The 19,155-nt window shown below is 39.1% G+C and overlaps 1 protein-coding gene across 3 annotated transcripts in view; it reads left to right on the top strand.

The window, feature by feature from the left end:
- Positions 1-19,155, top strand: part of SMARCC1 (SWI/SNF related BAF chromatin remodeling complex subunit C1) — a 91,933-nt gene that overhangs the window by 29,284 nt on the left and 43,494 nt on the right. For all 3 annotated transcript variants that reach the window (XM_069778443.1, XM_069778445.1, XM_069778446.1), the window contains 10 exons: positions 84-202; positions 1,431-1,555; positions 2,361-2,420; positions 3,091-3,128; positions 5,736-5,857; positions 9,479-9,550; positions 13,867-13,980; positions 14,636-14,789; positions 15,106-15,219; positions 17,407-17,466. In XM_069778443.1, coding sequence (XP_069634544.1) covers positions 84-202; positions 1,431-1,555; positions 2,361-2,420; positions 3,091-3,128; positions 5,736-5,857; positions 9,479-9,550; positions 13,867-13,980; positions 14,636-14,789; positions 15,106-15,219; positions 17,407-17,466 — 978 coding nt within the window. The remainder of the gene's footprint in view (positions 1-83; positions 203-1,430; positions 1,556-2,360; positions 2,421-3,090; positions 3,129-5,735; positions 5,858-9,478; positions 9,551-13,866; positions 13,981-14,635; positions 14,790-15,105; positions 15,220-17,406; positions 17,467-19,155) is intronic.

Genomic DNA, 19,155 nt, shown 5'->3' with positions numbered 1-19,155 from the left:
GTTGTAGGATGTATTACGGAAGAGTGTAGCCTACAGCGTTTCAATAACTAGTGTTTGAGCTAACTACTTTGCTTCTCTAACAGCCTGTACGTAGTCCAGAGAGGAGAGACAGGAAAGCAGCAGCAAGTACAAGGAAGAGAAAGCATTCTCCTTCTCCACCCCCCACTCCTGTGGAGTCGAGAAAAAAGACAGGGAAGAAAGGGTGAGTGTCTGAGTCCTGGAATTTGAGGCAAATTTTCTTGAAGAAATGCTTATGGGGAGATCTCTGTCACCTTTCATTTGTCTCACCTTAGATTACAGTATTCTACTATTTCTACAATAGACTTGAGTGATTTTGCTTGTGCAGTGTATGTAATTTCTTTACTCTGTAGAAATGTATCGCCTGCAGGTTGGAGGAGCATCTAGTGCAGGTTGGCATGTTATTTGTGTCAGTGACAGGATTCATTGCTGCATCAAGAGTAGAATTTCTCAAATGAAAAGTTACTCAGCTGCTTCTAAAATAACTCAAAACTCGTTCTGTTAGTGCAGTCATGTAGTACATGTACACTTTTTGAAGTATAGCCCCATAAATTACTGCATTTAATGGAGGAGGGTTTTTTATCTACATAGCCAGGTATTTTAAAGTCCACTTCTCAAATGCAACTTTAACGGAGTAGCATTTGTGGCCTACAGAGTAGCGTTTTTTCCCATGCTAGTTTGATCTCTTAAACCAAGCAAACAAACAAAACCCAATATTATAAACTCCCATAAATAAGCTTTTATCGGGATATGTGTGGATATGGAGGTGGCCGCTTTTGAACAAAAAATTCAGGTCTTGTTTAATAGATCTGTTGGGCTCTAAGAAGTCAAAACTGGAAATTTATCATCTGAGGTGAGAAAGAAATAGTTGATCTGAATTACTTCTTTGTTCCAAATGTAAAGCCTGAGTTAGATTGTGTAAAGAGAGCGGTGAGTGATTCTGCCTTGTTCCCAAAATTGCTTCCTCGGTACACAAAATCAATGGTACAAGCCAGCCTTTTTTCTTAAATAAGGCAGCATGCCTTGAAATGGTCTGTTGCCTCTTCTGTTCTATGCAGCAGATGCCTTTATTGCAACTTTAAAAAGGACAAATGTAAGTGAATTGCTGCTCCCTTGAATCTCGCTAGTATGCAAGTGCTGCCAGCATGCTGGAGACAGTTTTGGAATCAAGATCTATATACAGTGGTGATCTCCAGTCTTGAAACAGTGGAAAATACTTTTTTTTTTTAAACTTCGTTTAGTAATACACAGAGAATATTTTATGTAACTCCACCAGCACCACTTCCTACAGCATTCATGTTTTTATAAGTGTTTTAACCTAGTCCTTTAATCCGGATATCTGAAGAATAACGTCAAGATGAGAACATCTGACAGTTGCAGCTGGCAGAGAATTTGTATATGATCTGTTTTAGACAAACAGCCTTATATGGGAAAAGGAGAGGGCAGAAAGAAGAAGATGAGCAAGAAGATCTTACAAAGGACATGGAGGATCCCACACCAGTACCTAATATAGAAGAAGTGGTACTTCCCAAAAATGGTAAAAAATTCATACACTGGATTCTTTAAATGTTAAAACTGCTTAAACTGCACTGAAAAATACACATGTATTTTGTCAAATCTTTGAAATACTTTGTGGCTGTGGGGCCATGTGATCTGTGCCCATCTAAATTTATCTAGTCAAGGATTTGAATGTGACAGCTGAGAAGGGCAGCAGATTCACCTTATTTTGGCTTTTTGAAATACATTTACGAAAATCCACTTAAATGTTTAGTTTCATCTATTTTAGGATTGTTCTCACCCATTATACAGAGTTCATGTTTTAGGGGGATGGAGTTTTCTGGAGGAAAATAATTGTATGCCAAGTAACCAAGATAAGCACATTAAATGAGTGCAAACTCTAGCAACATGACAAATGTATTCAGTTCTTAATCCTTTTCAGAAAAGCAATGATCTATGCAATACCTGTTAAGTAAAGAGAAGTCAGAAAAATAATTCCTTCTATCAAGTCCTTGACACCAAACTATTTTGGGTGCCACACTATTTGGTTTTTACCTGGTTTGAACTTGCATGTAAGAAATGTTATGTGTTGCACAGGTGGAAAAAGTACAGTACTTGGTCCACTAACTGCATGAATAGAAGCTGCTTTGTGTTCAGATGTGAAATTACAGAGAAATCAAACAAATGGTCTGTTGTACTCAAACTGCACAGCTGAACTCTTTTGAACTGGAAAGACATAACAAAACAGTTTATTGATAAGATAGTAAAAGCATGCTAGACTTTTCGATAATTGTATCTTGTCTGACAGTTACTCATCAGAGTTTCAATCTTGCTTACTTTTGTAGTGAACCCAAAGAAAGACAGTGAAAACACGCCTGTGAAAGGAGGAACAGTAGCAGACCTTGGTAAAATAAACACACAACACCCTCCAGCACCCCGTCCCCTAAGTTTAATAGTAAAATCTTGCTTGCAGGCCAACAGAGTAAATATTTTTTAAATCTCTCAATTTTAAAAGGAATCTCTAATCCTACTCTTTTATTGAATTAATTCAGTTTTTGTATGTATTTGAGTTGAAACGTATTGACTCTTTTTCACTTGCAAGGCTGTTCCCTTGTAGGCTTCTTTTTTTTTTTTTTTTTTTTTTTTTTGTATGACATATAAGCTCTTTCCTGGCAGTATTTTTGTTTTCTTACTGGGAATCAAGGTGAATCACAGGTTCCCTGAGCATTGCTAAGCCTTTGGCATAACAGATACAAACTAGTGTCCCATACCCCATTATACAAGGCTATATCTAGGGCACTGGGAAAGGCGGTAATTAGGTATGGATTCCTAAGTGTGGAAGAATTCTAATTATCCTTCCTCTGTATTCTTATCTGTTCTCTTGTCTGGGATAGTTGAGTGCCTGCATAAGGATGAGATTGCCTTAATGATGTGTGGTCCACTTTGTTTTTCTCCTCACTTCGCTTCCAAAACAAATGAAATATTCTTTCGAATTCAGCAATTGCATTGCTAGAAAGGCTTATGAGCAATCAGACGCTTTTTATTAGTGTAATTCTCAATGCTTTTACCTTTCAGATGAACAGGATGAGGAGACAGTGGCAACTGGCGGAAAGGTAACAGCAGCTGTTTCTTAATAAGTTTGGTAGAAGCTGAGATCATAGAACTATAGAATGGTCTGGATTGAAAGGGACCTTTAAAGGTCATCTAGTCAACCCCCCTGCCATGAGCAGGGACATCTTCAACTAGATCAGGTTGCTCAGAGCCCCATCCAACCTGACCTGGAATGTTTCCAGGGATGGGGCATCTACCACCTCTCTGGGCAACCTGTGCCAGAGTTTCACCACCCTCATCGTAAAAAATTTCTTCCTTGTATCTAATCTGAATCTACTCTTTTAGTTTAAAACCATTACCCCTTGTCCTGTCAAGATCTTGATCTCATCTTCAGTAACTTAAGCCTGTAATGTTTTTCAAGTGTTATATAAGATTAAATTAATTACTGATAGGAATGTTGTTTTGCTATTATAAAAATTCTACAAATGCTGTGAGATTATTTTGTATTTTTAAATCTAGTATATTAAAAATGAGAATGAGGAGACAGTTGCAAAGTATTTTCAAAGAAGCGTTTTTCAGATGTAAGATTTTTCAAAGGTTATGCTTTTCCTTTAGGATATAGGACTAAATCTAAACTCTGGATAGGCTTCCTAATCATTTTAATAGTGTTGCCGGGGTAGTTTCTGTATTGAACTGCATTGTCAGTATGCCAGGCACTATTTTTCACAGCTTGCTTAGTATAAGATGGCTGCCTGATCATGCAGGTAAGGAAAGATCACATCTGTGTTAGGTTCATACAGTTGCAGACCTGCACAGACACAGACACTTGGATGTGACCTTAGTTATACATATAATTAAGAAAATCTGACTTCCAATACGGAAGTATTTCTAGTTTTACTGTATTTCAGTTCGTATGTCCAATCTGTGTATGTGTTTTCAGAAATGCTAAAAAATCTTTGTGATGTTTTAAAATGGGGAAAGCTAACAACTCTAGGTATGCAGACCACTGGCTAGGTAGTAAGCAACCTTTATTTTAGTTTAGGAGCAGGTATCACACTAAGGAACAGTGGGCTTAAGTATCTAGATATGGACATGTGAACACAGATTGCCAAATACGATTCTTAGAGAAGCACTGTTTTCCAAGTTAGGGAAACCAACTCAGAAGGAATGTGACAGCAGGCTTTTCCAGTATGGGAAATGCTCTTTCTTTTCTGGTGTAACTTCTCCATCCCTGGGTGTAGAATGACCTGGAACTGTGGGGACTCAAGCAGCAACATTAGTATTTGTTCCATGTTAGATCAGAAGAGGTTTGCTTTTTATGTCCTATGTTAAATGGTGTTTTTTGGGGGGTGTGGTCTGTTTCTCTGGTGAATGCATTTTGAGAGAAGAGTGTTGGAAGTTGAGGGCATGATGAGAGGAAGAACTTATTTTCTGAATATCTATTGTCAGATCACTAAAAATATTTAGAGTGATACCCTGTTGTCTTTGGGGGAATTTAGTCCCAGACAAAGATACATCACTGATAGCAATTACTCTTTAAGATCTTGCTTTAGCGACTTCCTTATTTTTAATAGTCTGTTCTGTTTCTCTGAAATCTGTCTGGATTAGTAATTCAGGTAAAGAAAACCATTTAATGTTGAGTTGCCTACAGGCTCTTCAAATAGCATCTGAGGGTTTCTCGTACGGTTCATATCATGCCCTGACCCTCTTTTTATACAGTGCCCTTCTCTTTATCATTTTGGATCAGGAAGCAACAGTGTGCTGGAACTCAGGCTGCAGAACTCCTACTGTTCACAGGAGGCTTCTGTTGTGAAGCAGTGGGAAGTGACCGAAGACTTGTCCTCTGCTTGGGAATCTTAGAAAATCTTGCTCACTGGTGTCTTCATAGCCCTGTATGAGCAAACTCATGGGTCTGTTCACCTGCTGAGTGGCAGCAAATGCAGGGATGTGCAGAGTTACAAGTTGAACTTAGTATCTCCTCTTCACAAGAGAGAAATATCCGAGACCAGCTTTAAGTTTGATCCGAGTTGAGTTTATCCAAGCAAGAATTTAGTGTAATGAGGCACAGTTTTGCAGACACGAAACTGTTACGGCTGACAAGTGTGTCCCAGTGAAACTAGAAGTAATTAATCTGATTTCCTTTAATGCACTTCTGAGGAGTGAAAAGGTTAATGGGGGAAGAGTGGCAGAAAATACAACCTGTCTTAGACAATATTAAAAATTGGTGCAGTGTCAGTAACGAGATGGCAGCAAGAGCTAGGCTGACAGCTTACAAAGTACTCTAGACTTGTGCTGTTTTCATTACATGTGGTTGCAGTATACTGCAGAATTGAAATGCAGTGTTTTCTCCCATAGTTAGAGCATGCTTAATTTTATGAACAGGATGCAAAGCCTGATCTAACTGTACAGTCAAGTATGTCCTTGAGATTTGGGAGCTGGCTCTGTAAAAACTTCTTACTGGCCTTATGCTTTCTTTAATATTTTTATGAACACAGATTACACTTTCTCTGGTCCCTGAGATTTTTCCCATTGACCAGAGATTGCATCAGGAAAAGTTTATTCTGCAAAGGATTGGAAAACACTTGTTTTGGACTAACTTTGCGTGGGCTGGGAGTTGTTAGGTATGTCTCTTGCAACCTACTAACTGTTATATTCCCTCCATGACACAGGAAGATGAAGATCCTAACAAAGGTGATCAAAGTCGGTCAATTGATCCAGGTGAAGATAATGTCACAGAACAAACCAACCACATCATTATTCCAAGCTATGCATCTTGGTTTGACTACAACTGGTAAGAAAGTCATTTGGAACTGGGGGAAGACTCAGTTTTGGTGGTTGTTTCTCATAAATCAAGCTGAGAGCTGAAAGAAATTACTTTTGTTTAGGTCTAGTTCCCATGTATGGGTACATCTTTTCCATTTAAAAATCTTTCCAAGCTGACTTCTGGCAGTTTTCAGGGATTGGGAATGAGGAAGAGAATTTCAAACAGCATAGATCTTCAGTCTATCTTCAGCATTTTTTGCTTTACGTTGTTTTTTATCCCCTCCCCCATGGGAAAATAATTCCTTTGTCTTGCCTACTTCTCTAGTCTTGGTATGATTTTTCTGTGTTTGTATCTACTTCTGAAAGGTGGTGGCCTTTTATTTTGCTTCAGATCTTGACTTTGAGGATAAGTTATTGCTTATACAGGGAGGATACTTGTTTCATTTTGGAATTGTCCGTGGAGTCAGAGGTTTGTGGTGTGCTATGACCATATAACTCGCTATAGTCACCCTAATGTTCTCTGTATACTCAAACTTTTGTGGTGTGGGAAGAGAAGCAAGTGATCGGGAATGAAAGTCCCTCTACAAGTTAAACTCTTAATGTAGTAATGTTTTAAAATAAAAACTGCTTTGGAAGCAGAATAAGGAATAGTCAATTGTCTGGAAGGGCTGTCATTTGAGTGTGTATTTTGTCTTGGCTCTAGGAGTTGAGACGTTGTGTAGGCCGGAATCTAAAAAGGCATGCTATGACACTTGAGTATTAGGATTCATGTGCAACTTTCAAAAGTGTTTAAGTTTTTATAGTAGTGAATTAAGATGGGATGTGAACTGTTAGTGTAAGGGTTGGTTCAATTTCCAGCTCTGACAAGCTTTGTTACCTTGAGTCAGTTGCTTAGCCTAGGTCTGTGCCAGTGGCTTGAGTTGACCTAAATCCCCATAAATAGAACCATCTGTTTCCTCAGACCCCTTGCTCTCCCACTCAGAGATGATCCTGGAAGCAGAAAAGCTAAGGATCACGTAGTCTGAATTTATGGGTGCTCCAGTTGCTTTGTGAGTGGAAAAGCTCGAGGTGTAGTTCTGTTACGCGTGCAGAATGAAACGCTCCATTGATGCACTTCCTAAAGGGATAAAACTGTGGATCTGCTGTAGATCAGGAAAGGCAACTTTGTATAGCTCGAGCTAATTGAGGTTTACTTTAAACCAAGGTGGGCATATCTATAGTCTCTGTGCTTCAATTCCTTGTTTGTAAAGTGAAGGTACAATAGTACTTCCCTACTGAGAAAATGACGACGATGACATTATGTCATGAGATCATTCTGATGCTATTGTACAAGTGCCTTTTGGGCATGAGAGGCAATAATGATTGGTTAAAAATTCTTGATGGGTGCATTTGCAGTAGCAGCAGTAGTTCTAATGGAGTGCCTGAGAGCTAAATCTGTCTGTGAAACATAGCTAAAAGACTAATGTGGTATTTCTGAAGAGACAGAATAAACTTCTCGTTGCATCAGGTGTACTTGTTCTGACCTTCTGAAAGGCAAACTTAAAGCATCTCTGATGGGTAGAGTGGACATCCACAAGGTAGCAGGATGATGTGAAAAGAAGCTTTGATTTTTGGATTCTAGTGCTCCAGAAACAGCATGTTAAGGTGATTTGGCTTTAAGGCTGAAATAACAGCACAGTTGTGAGACTGACATTTTTCTGTCTTTGAGCACTTCTTTTCCGTTCAGAGATAGGTTTTTGTAGTTCTGGAGAACTAGAGAGCATATATGTAGCACTGTCTCACCTCAGGCTCCAGGTGTTAACTGCTGTTGCTGTCCCAGCAAGATGCTGCTTGCGTTATGTAAATACATAAACAAACCACTATCTGCAGCCCTCCCAAATTGCAAATACTTCTTTAATGTGGCCAGTCACTACTAATTTCAAGTAAGCTGAAAAATAATTCTAATCTGCTTATCTCAAAATGTTTTATAAACTGCTGTTTTAGAATAGTCCTTGCTAAAATTAATTTTCTAGTAAAAAGGTAAATTATATTTAATGCTCAATTCAGTTTCAGTGTAATGTCTTATGCTTTGGGCAACTTCATTGCAAGAACTAGATTGTTTGTTACTACAATCTGAAAAGTTTATTGGTTAATCTTCAAGTTATTTTCCTATGAATGACAAGTTAAGAGTAAGTGGTATCAGCGTAAGAGGACAATTGCATGATAGGTTAAAAACTGAACTTATAGGAGGAAGGAAGATTTGTAAAGAATATATTTTTCTATTTCCTTTAAAAGTAACAATTCTTAAATGACCATTGTAGTTATCCAGATTTTAACTTGCATAAAGTATGTGCCATTCTGCACATTTCTGTCTTAAGTTACTCTAGCAAGTCCTGCATTTCTGAGACTTTTTTTATAAAATGGAAGGGTTTTTAATCTTGAAGCTATTTCCTCACTTAGTAATAGGTGGGTTAAATCTTGGGTCCCTCAAAGAATTTGCATACTAAGATCTTAGAAAAGAAAAAATGAGTTGACTAATCAAGTTCCATATACTCTGGCTGTTTACATAAATTATAATTTTGCTTCACAGTAAAAACCCTCTTATATATCGCATTATATGCCATGGATAACGCAAAATGATCTTGTTCATTTGTTGCTGGTAGAACTCCACAGATGCAATCGCCCTGCAATTAAAATGTTTCAGGACCAAATGTCCTTATTTATGTTAAAATAAATCATATAACTTCCTCCAGTCTTTTTTTAGGAAATATGAGAACGTGATTCCATAAGTTTCCGCAGTGCTATTGACACTGTCAGGCTAGTAGTATGTGCAGATTGGAAGATTCTACTAAAAGAACATTTAAACTTAAATACTTTACTTGGAACAGCTATGGAAGGAAAAAAAATGTATTTGTCAAATAACTAAAGCTGAATTTTCTGTGATCTTTACCTTAGTATATTTTATATAATGCATAGCATCTCATGTGTCATTAGTTCTGCTCTTCCATATGTGGTCAGTTTTCGTTCTGTATTTCTTCCTTGGAGTACAAAGGGAAAGAATTATTTTTAAACAGTGTTTAGTTGCTCCAAATATCCATACTTTGGATTTTATTTTCCCAATTGACCAGGGAGGTACTAGCTACTTTCTTGAAGCCAGTCTCCTACCTGACTTGTGAGCACTAATAATTACTGTAGATCCAACTTTGGAGTTGGACTCAAAGCGCTTACTTGTACTTCCATCGTCTAAGTATATACCATAAAAGCTTGGGTTCTTTGAGGTATTGGTACTTTGCTGAATGTTTGTCCTAACTAGGTTGGAGAATAAAGATACTTCTGTCAGAATATGGAACTCGTGAAGGTACAGTTGGAAATGGGCTGCTGCTCAGTACTTTTCAGAGTTTGATTAGGGCAGCTTTGGGTGTGTATTTTTGCTTTGATCAAGGACTGCATTTTGTGATGCTTTTTTAATGGAGCTTTGGTTATTTGATGAAATAAGCAAATTTCAAAGGGTCATGCTAGAATACTAGGGTTTCTAAAACCAAATCAAACCAACACCCCCCCGCCCCCCAACCACCCTTGCTATTCTCCCTCAAAATAGTCATTTGAAAGTGTGCAGAGTACTCCAACATTATTTAGTCTTTGGCATCTGAATTGTGTATTTTTGTTACAGTATTCATGTGATTGAACGTCGTGCTCTTCCTGAATTCTTCAATGGAAAAAACAAGTCCAAGACTCCAGAAATGTAAGTAAAACATGTGAATACAGGTGTATAAGAGTGTGGCAAGATAAAGGAGCTTCCAGTTTCATGAATCCTGTGGTCACTTCAGCTATGCATGTGTTAAGCAGATACTGTCTCTAGGAGCATGAAAGAAGGAAAGAGCACCTGTACAACCACTTCTTGTAGTTTGATAATGTCTGTGCATTATTGTTGTAGAGGTAAAAGGTTAAATATCAAAGCAGTAGTTAATAGTGGTTATCCAGGAAAATAAAACTAGTTTCTCCCAAGTAATATTGGAACAAATTCCTGAACTTTTTTGTGTGGTACAAGACATGATCATCTTCCAAAGACATCTGGAAAATTTCATGATACTGTAAAAACTTAATAATCCTCCTTTATTTTTCTCTCCCTTCTCATGGCATGCTGTATTTTCGAGACTCAGGAGTTGAGCATGTAAGCACTGATCACAGAGTTTGTTGTAGGATGCTGTGTCAGACTGTGGAATGGATTTTGCACAGTTATTTCTGTTGATTTCATGGTTCCCTGAGCAGCAGATGGATAATTCTGAAAGTGTAGGTGAGGGTCAGAAAATGAATCTTCACAGGCCTGAGATGTAACTGTGCTTTCAGATATTAGGCAGTCTGATTTAAATCAGGGAGCTGGAGTTGTGTGTTGCAAGAAGAAAAATATTTTTTCTTATATAGCTGTTCCAAACTGTCTAGTGACATTTTAATTCTGGCCATGCCTGTTAAATCTAGGTGGGGTTATCTCACTTGAATTTAGATCCAGTTTGTACCTGTCTCGTCTCCGTGTGGGATCTGGTATCTACTGCGGAACTTAAGTGTTCTTAATTCAAAATCATACACTCACAGCTGTTTGAACATCTTAAACAGCTTCAGGGAAGCTGTTTAAAACAAATATAAAAAAAAAGCTGATTATTGTCTTGAGGTATTGCAAGTTTTTTCATACGTTGAATGATTAACTTGTTACACTGCTAAGTCAGATCAGAAGATAAGCTGCTGATTTTGCATCAGATGCTTATCTTGAGAATCTACTGCAAGGCTTGTTATGTGCATTAGTAAAAGTACACCTCCCCTTCTCTGAGAATTTTTCTGTTATAACAGTAAATTTAGTTATTCAGAGCAATCATAGAATCATAGGATGGTTTGGGTTGGAAGCCACCTTAAGGGTCATCTAGTTCCAACTCCCCTGCCATGGGCAGGGACACCTTCTACTAGACCAGGTTGCTCAAAGGCCCGTCCAACCTGGCCTTGAACACTGCCAGGGATGGGGCATCCACAGCTTCTCTGGGCAACCTGTTCCAGTGTTTCACCACTGTCACAGGGAAGAACTTTCTTACATCTGATCTGAATCTACCCTCTTTCAGTTTAAAGCTATTACCGCTTGACCCATCACTACATGTCCTGGTGAAGAGTCCCTCCCCATCTTTCTTATAAGCCCCCTTTAGGTACCGGAAGGCTGCTCTAAGGTCTCCCTGGAGCCTTCTCTTCTCCAGGCGGAACAACCCCAACTCTCTCAGCCTTTCCTCACAGGAGAGGTGTTCCAGCCCTCTGATTATTTTCGTGTCCCTCCTCTGGACCCGCTCCAACAGGTCCATGTCTCTCCTGTGCTGAGGAGCCCAGAGCTGGATGTGGTACTGCAGGTGGGGTCTCACCAGAGTGGAGTAGAGGAGCAGAATCCCCTCCCTTGACCTGCTGGCCGCGCTGCTGGTGGTGCAGCCCAGGACATGGTTGGCTTTCTGGGCTATGAGTGCACATTGCTGGGTCACCTTGAGCTTCTTGTCAATGGGGCCCTTGGAAGTTGGGAATGTTCTTCCTTGGAGTCTTTCAGGCCTTGCTGGACAAAGCCCTAAGCAACCTGGTCAAAATTCAGTGCTGACCATGGTTTGAGTAGGAGATTGGCTTAGAGACCTCCTGAGGTCCCTAACACCCTGAATGGTTTTCAGTCTGTAGTCTTTACTCACAACTTCTCTACATGTCTGAGTTGCAGAGGTAACTATAGCTGTATCATAGTGTTTCCAAAATGTATTTGATCCAAAATGTATTTGACACCAACTCTGCTCCATCCGTTTTACTATTAAGCATATTTTTGGTTTGGGGTTTCTAGGACTTAGAGTCTAAGACTGCAAACAGATTGAATTGTGAAAGAATGCTTATCTTCCTTATTTGCCATTGATGTGGTCATCACGTGTAATCCCATGCTTCCTTTTTCAGTTGACATCAAAACATCAGGTCTCTTGATACTCATCCGTGAGCTGCTACTGGTTATTGCCTATGAGTGAAGCAAATTAGGGACTCCTCCTAATCCTAGAGATGTATTTTTGTTGCCATTTAGGGATTGTAGGAGTAGCATGTGGTCTTTGCTTTGTGTTTCGTTTTAAAATAGAATAGAAACACCCTTCTGAATGGATATGTCTTGCCTCCAGCTTAGTTTTCAGGCCAAATAAAATACCGTGTTTCAAAAGCTAACACAGGTTTTTTCTTCTGACAGTAGTGCCTGAGGGGTGGTTTCTGTCTTAAAAGGGATTTTAACTAAATACTAGTTGACTTATCTTTCACGCTGTTGACAAGTTTTAGCTGATGGGTCATGTCACTGTTGAAAACAGGCTCCCTTCAGGATAAACTTTAGGGATGTTTCTGTCTTAGGCTTCTCTCTTCACCTAGTAATGTGACCTTAACTAATAAATATTAAACTAATTTCTGCAGCCAGGACAGCTTTAAAGTACCTATTCTTGAGCAGGTGGTAACCCAGTTGTCTCCAGGAGCATTCAAAAATGTTCCTGAATATTCCTCTATGGAAGGAGCTCCCTTTTTGTTTCTTGCTTACCAAACATTCAGCATGGAGGAGCCCAACACCTACTTCATAACTTTTTTTCCCAGCAAGTTTCATATATATTTTGGGCAGAATGAAGATGTGGGATTTTGGCAGGAGTGTGTACTTGCAGCATCTGTCTGCTTATGTCTTGCCTGTGAAAGGCATTGGTGTTCCATCTCTGTATGATTTATATTTTTGGTTACCAGTTGCTTTTGCACACTGCATGTAAGAATTTTCCAAAGGCAGAAATCTGCTTATAATACGCTCTTTTGAACACATCTTTGCATAGGATACTTACTCGTATTTGGCAGATGGGTTTTGTTCCATCTAAAGAACAGGGCTAGCAATAATTTTGTGGTAGCTGATTTTGTTCTGAACAACTTGTATTAGGAAGCATTAGTACACTCCAGAAATTTATTGAAAAAGCCTGCAAAGCAATGTCTACAGTGCAGGAAATGGGCTGAACCCCAAAACCTGCTCACTTGGACTGTTGTGCACTGAAATATGGGAATCTCATGGGGGTCATTTCTGCTTTAACTGTTCCTAGCTCAGTGAGTGGGGAGTGCTGTGCTGGCTTCTGGGTTCTTGCCCTCTGCTTTTCAAAGATCTTATTTTCTCCATTTTGCTGTTCTCTAACCTTTCCTTACTGATCTTTTTATGCATTTAAAAAGTCCACATGTAGAAACAGTAGCATCCATCCAGTGTACTACTACTGGTTTTTCTGCATAGTTGTTTTCCTTCCAGGTTCACAGAGGGGATTGATGAGGATTATTTAGCCTGTTTCCATGTGAAGACCAGACCCTAGTAACTTTTTCTGTAGCTAGTGGTCTGTTCAGTGAGTACTTGGTTAGTGACCAAGCTACAGCTGTAGTCACAGAGTGATTTGGAGTGGGGTAAGAATATATTTTTTACCTATTTCCACCAAGGATGCGATGTCAGTCTTTTAGAAACTGAGAAGATATGACCATCTACACATCCCTGATCTTTGCATGTATCACATGTTTGCAGCAGAGGTGCAGCAAAGGCATGAGACTAGGTGCTTCCTTTTCTCTTTGTATTATTTGTGGAAGAGCAGATGTTTCAAGGAGTTGTCCTGTCTTCTGACACATCTGGTGTAGACTTATTACTGCTGCTTTTGATTGCGATTTTCAAAGTAGTCAACATAGCCATTTGAGTTGCTTAATTTTTTAATTTTTCTTGCCCACGACTATTTGTGCACTTTGTAATTTAAGTGTGCTTCGATATGCTGCTAATCCAAATACAGACAGAATCCAGAATGAAACAATCTGCAAGAGATGGGTCATATTCAGTATATATATTTATTGTAAAAATAAATTCTACTTACCTATTGCTTTTGATACTGATTTGTAAATTTCATCAATAAAAATTTTCTGTTGCTGTTTGCTTGTCAGTAACACAGGTGTTTGGAGAAGGTGAATCCTAAAATGCATTCTGAACTTTGTTAGACATCAATGTACATGAACTATGTATTAATCGTCTTTCAGATACCTGGCTTACCGCAACTTCATGATTGACACCTATCGCTTAAACCCTCAAGAGTACTTGACCAGCACTGCCTGCAGAAGGAATCTGACTGGAGATGTGTGCGCTGTCATGAGGTAAAAGCCATGAATCTGTCAGCCACTGCCTTCACTTTAACAAAAAGAAATAGGAGCTGCGTTAGAAATGCAAGTGGTCCAGTATGACAGCATAGGTGTGGGCAATAGCCATCGTGCTGTTGATTAGCAGTTTCCCCACTTTTATGGTAACCAGTCTATTTTATACTGTTCTTTATTTATAAGATTCTGTCTGCTTGCTGAACCATGCCTACAGAGTTTGGATCTTGACTTGTGATTATTTAGGTTCTGATGTTTAGTAAGTATGTGGAGTTTTTTCAGAAATTCTGGTTTTGCAAGTCAGTTATGTCAGTTGTATGGTTGTGCAGCCCTCACAGTCTGTACATTGTCTGCAAATGGTTCCATGCATGCAGCCCTAGCTCTGCTTTGCCTTTGTCCTTAAGTGATTTCCTGTTATGTATAATCAAAAATGTCATGTTTTGTTTTATGCAACATGCTGAAGTGCAGTCAAGTCCACACAAAACTCACGCTATGTGGTTTGTATTGCTATTCATGATTAGTGAAGGATTATAGAAGCTTCTGGATCTGTGTTTGATCCAGAAACATGAACTTCTTTCTTTGCTGTCTCCTTTCTGCAATGTCAAACACAAGCAAGGCTTTAGTTATTCAGATTTTAATTTGTCATGTTGCTTCATAGAGTACATGCTTTTCTGGAGCAGTGGGGTCTGATTAACTACCAAGTGGATCCAGAAAGCCGTCCCATGGCAATGGGCCCTCCTCCTACTCCTCACTTCAATGTGCTGGCTGATACACCCTCTGGACTTATGCCTCTCCATATCCGCACTCCACAGGTGAGCCCCACAGGTTGCACTAATGTGTGTTTGCCTTGGCTCTAGCCAGTATACATCTCAGTGGAATAATTTGTGCATGATTTGTTGAAAGGTTCGCTTTTTTGTCCATCTAGGTTGAGAGTTTCAGGTAGTTAGAATCTCCAAAACAAATCTGCTAGTATTGTGTGCAAGTGATATTATATAAAGTCATCTCTGTAGACTCATGTTCAACTTCTTTGTTCATTCAGTCCATGTTCTGTTCAACATTGGTCTGAAAACCTTGAAAAACTTTCAATTCCTGCCTCTCTCATCTTTCTCTTGTAATGTTTGTTCACAGGTTCCAGCTGCTCAGCAGATGTTGAGTTTTCCTGAGAAAAACAAAGAGAAACCTACTGATCTGCAGAACTTTGGACTTCGCACAGACATTTACTCAAAAAAGACTTTAGCAAAGGCAAGTATGTTGGGATTTTTTTCCCCTGTGCCTTCTGTTAAGCTTTCTTCCTCAAGTGTTGTCCACTAGATGACATTGAGACAACTTCTGTTACATTCCTGTTTTAGATTTCTTCTGTCTCAGTGTAGGACACCAGGATAGACGGTTGTGTTGTCTTTATTTCTACAAAATCTGATATCCATGTACTGTCAGTCTTCAGATGCTGAACTCATGTTATTGCATATTTTACCTGAATGGTTCAGAATGAAGAAACTGTCCAATAATTCAGTACGGAAACTTGAGATTTTTCAGCAGGGTCTTCAACTATCCTGTTTTCCAAGTCTGAGCAGGGTTTTCCAGACTGAGGGAACTAGAAAGTTGCTCGATTACAAAAGTTGTCACAAAACCATTGCAGGGGATGTTTTGGCACTGTCATTGCAATGTATGACATTGGATAGTTAAAGTTTTGAAGTATCACTGCAGTGATACCGGTAACTCCATAACCTCTTGCCTTTCTCCTGCTGCCTGATACCTGCGTGTGTACCTGATAGTGCTCAGAGGTATTGCAGGAATACCATGTTAGTACTTCAGCATAGCCTTCAGTCTGGAAAGTCTGCAGTGTTCTGCTGATTAGTGCCTCTCTTGGGCAGACATCAGGCTAATTCTATGTAATTGGTTTCTGTAAGTACAGTGTTCATTGTCCTAAGAGATCATGAGTTAACTAAAAAAAAAAAAAACCCACAAAAACAATAAAACAAAAACACAAGAGATCAGGATTTATTTATAAACCCTGATTCCGTATCACGTTTCATGGATTGACTTTTTCACTTAGTTTAGGGAGGTATAAATATTCACCAAATTCATAAATCTTTTACTGATTCTAGTCTCTGGTTCTGTTTACAAGCATCTATACCAATGAAGTTGAGCAGATTTGTTTGCAGAAGTTGATTTCCCTTTTTGTTTTATGTGTGTGGCAGTTGTTTTTTTGGCTGTTCATACCAGCCTGTTTGAGAACTGATCAGCTGCTGGATGACTCACTTTGATTAATGTGTTCTGTTTGGGTTAATGATCTGTCTGAAATGCATCTTGAGATAGGATAGATTTACTTATCCTAAATACCCTTTTCCTTTTGCTGTGGTCTTGCACAAAGACATCCCATCTAGAGAATGGTCTTTCGTAAGCAGGTGACAAGCTGCTTTGGTCTTTATTTGGCATGTAATGGATTAGGGTGTCTGTAATCACAGAAGGGGACGTTTTCACCAAGAGTTTTGTAACTTTTAGAACATCTCAGGAGTTAACCATGAGGTATAGATTTGGGAGCAGCAACCCTTGGAGCAAGTGATTGCTGAATATGCTTGCTGTAATTAATCTGTCTTTTCAGATAGCTCAACTCACTTGTAAAGATTTATTATTTTCTTTACCAAGTTACTGATGAACTTTTAGATAAATGAACTTTTTTGGATCAGCATGCACCTTACACAGTCCAGTCTCTGCCTTGGAAGCAAAGGTTTGATGGGGGCTAAAGTTATGTTGACATAAACCCTATTCTGTTGAGAAAGGTGCCCTTTAAGCTGAAAGAATCCTAAGTGTGCCTGAATCGAGTAATACTGTCACCTCAATGGACAGCAGCCTCCTTTGGCTGTATGGCAGCTGGTGAGGGGGTTAGATACTCCATTGTGTCTGTTGGCTGCCGCTGTCCTTCGGTGTGAACTGTAGAATGCTTCGTGTAAACTGCTTTGTTCTTGGCATAATTTTACTGGTCAAAGTCAAGCTGACCAGAATGCCATCAGCACTCCTACTGGTTTTTATTATTTAGGAAAATTATCTGTTCTGTTTGTTATATGTGCAAGCAAAGATACCTAGGAGCCTGAGAAAAGGGTACAAAATCACTTTGCTTTAGCTTGGAATAAAAGAGGAGTTGCAGGTTCTCCTAGGTGTGTTGGGAAGGTGGGATTTGTAGTCCCCAGCATCCACGGAAACTGCAGGAATATACTCACCTGCGTGCCTTAGCTATGTAAGTATATCATGTGAACTGAACTGCTGTATGAGATAACCAGGGATTTGTTAGCTGTAGTAGGAAGATTGTGAAAGGTACATGTTCGAGTGGACTGAATAACAGATCCTTCCCCTTTCCTTCTTAATGTTTTCTTTTCAAAAGTTCTGTGCAAAGAAACCTGTATTTCACTTTGGTTTTCCTGTCTTTTGTAGAGTAAAGGTGCAAGTGCTGGAAGAGAATGGACAGAACAAGAGACATTGCTGCTATTAGAAGTAAGTTAATGGAGGGTGGGGGCTAGGAAACCAAAACGTGCAGGATATTACATGCTTTAAAATCAACATATAGGTTAATAATTTTTTTTTTTGGAGTTAGGTGACAACTGCATGCTTTTACAGAAACTGGGATAGCAAAGCAGAGTTTATAGTGGGAAGCAATCTCTTGAGACCCAACTGATACAGCTGGAGGAGGGGGGTGGTTGACTGTCTGTGTATACAAGGCTGCCTTTCTGTCTGTTGCGGTTACGGCTTTTGAATTGGTTAAAGGTTACAGCTTTCGCTCCAAACCGTATCGCTTTATTTGACCGTCATGGCTACGAGAATGTTAGCACTAAAAAGAGATGGCAGTAACATCTGTGTACTAGAGGGGCTTCATGTACTTTATGGTTCAGTTCTATCTGACTTGTATCTGCAAAGCAGAAATTAAGTGTTTAAGACGGTTTGCAGAAACTCAAGAGCAGATCTTGCAGTGCAGAGGTCTTTTCATTAACAGAAGTTACTAACAGTATGAAATAAATACTCTTCAAGTAATGGTTTACCTGCCACTAAGATGAATATTTTGAAATTCTGATAAATTTAAAGGTTCCTGGCTATGCCATAGCATGTTAAGGGAAACTGCTAATTTTTTAAGTTGAAATAGTTAAGAAACAGATGAGTCTATTTCCTGCCTCCTGCCACTAAGAAGGGAAGCTCTTTATTTGGTAGCTGTTTAATCCCATACATCTACTCATTCCTTTTGCCACAAAGCTGCACTTGATATATTCTTTAAGCTTTTTCTGAAGTCTACAAGAAATATATATGAGATGACTCAAATCCCATTGGTACTGTAAAAATGAGGTCAAAGAACTGTTAGCACAGTAGAATCTGGTCTTTGTCCCCAGATTAAGCAATCTGATGCTCTTGAACCACATGGTAATTGTCAGGTCTCTTAGAGTTCCAGTCTAGGATGAAAACCATCACATGAGGTGCACTGCAGAATTATGTTCTAGTCTTTCACACTCGCATCAGGGCAGCACTGTTTTTCATAGCGCTTTGTCAGAAGAATCTCAGTGGCCTGAAATAATTAATGTGCTGCCACTTCCTATAAAGAAATTATCATCTACCTAGCTTTCTTTTACAGGAACATTTTATTGACGTAGAGGTTGGGTGGTTGATTTTTTTTTTCCTTGTATGAAATTCAAGGTTCTGATATAAGAACTCCAGTTCGGGGGCGGGGGGCGGGGTGTTCATTTTTACTTGGAGAGAGCTTAAAGCAGACTGCAGTTGTGTGATTGTTCTGGCTTTTTTGTCTTTACATGTGTCAGTAAACCCATTGAAAAGTTAATTTCATAAGGAAAAGCATGGACAATGGATCTTGACAGTGCTTGATGGTGCTGAACAATACTCAGCTTCTGTGTGTGGCTTCTTTTCTAAGCCAAAGTGCCTAATCAGCAGTGTACTTTGATTCAGCCTTCAGAGATATGGAAGTGTGTACATTAAACAGCCAAAATAGATTTTGATTTTTTTTTACGTTAGGTTGATACACACTATTTAGCTGATACTTTTCTATTGGCACGTGGAAGAATTTTGCTTATAGGGTGAAAACAGCTAACGTGTCTTTCACGGCATTTTTGTATGGAGAAACAAGACTAATATCGTGATATGCTGGCTTCTTTGCTTACTAGTAGTATTATTTAAAATTCATTC

The sequence above is a fragment of the Haliaeetus albicilla genome, chromosome 2 (assembly GCF_947461875.1).
Source record: "Haliaeetus albicilla chromosome 2, bHalAlb1.1, whole genome shotgun sequence".
Lineage (NCBI taxonomy): Eukaryota > Metazoa > Chordata > Aves > Accipitriformes > Accipitridae > Haliaeetus > Haliaeetus albicilla.
Note: the sequence above shows the minus strand (reverse complement) of the source record. Positions and strands in the feature narration are given on the sequence as shown.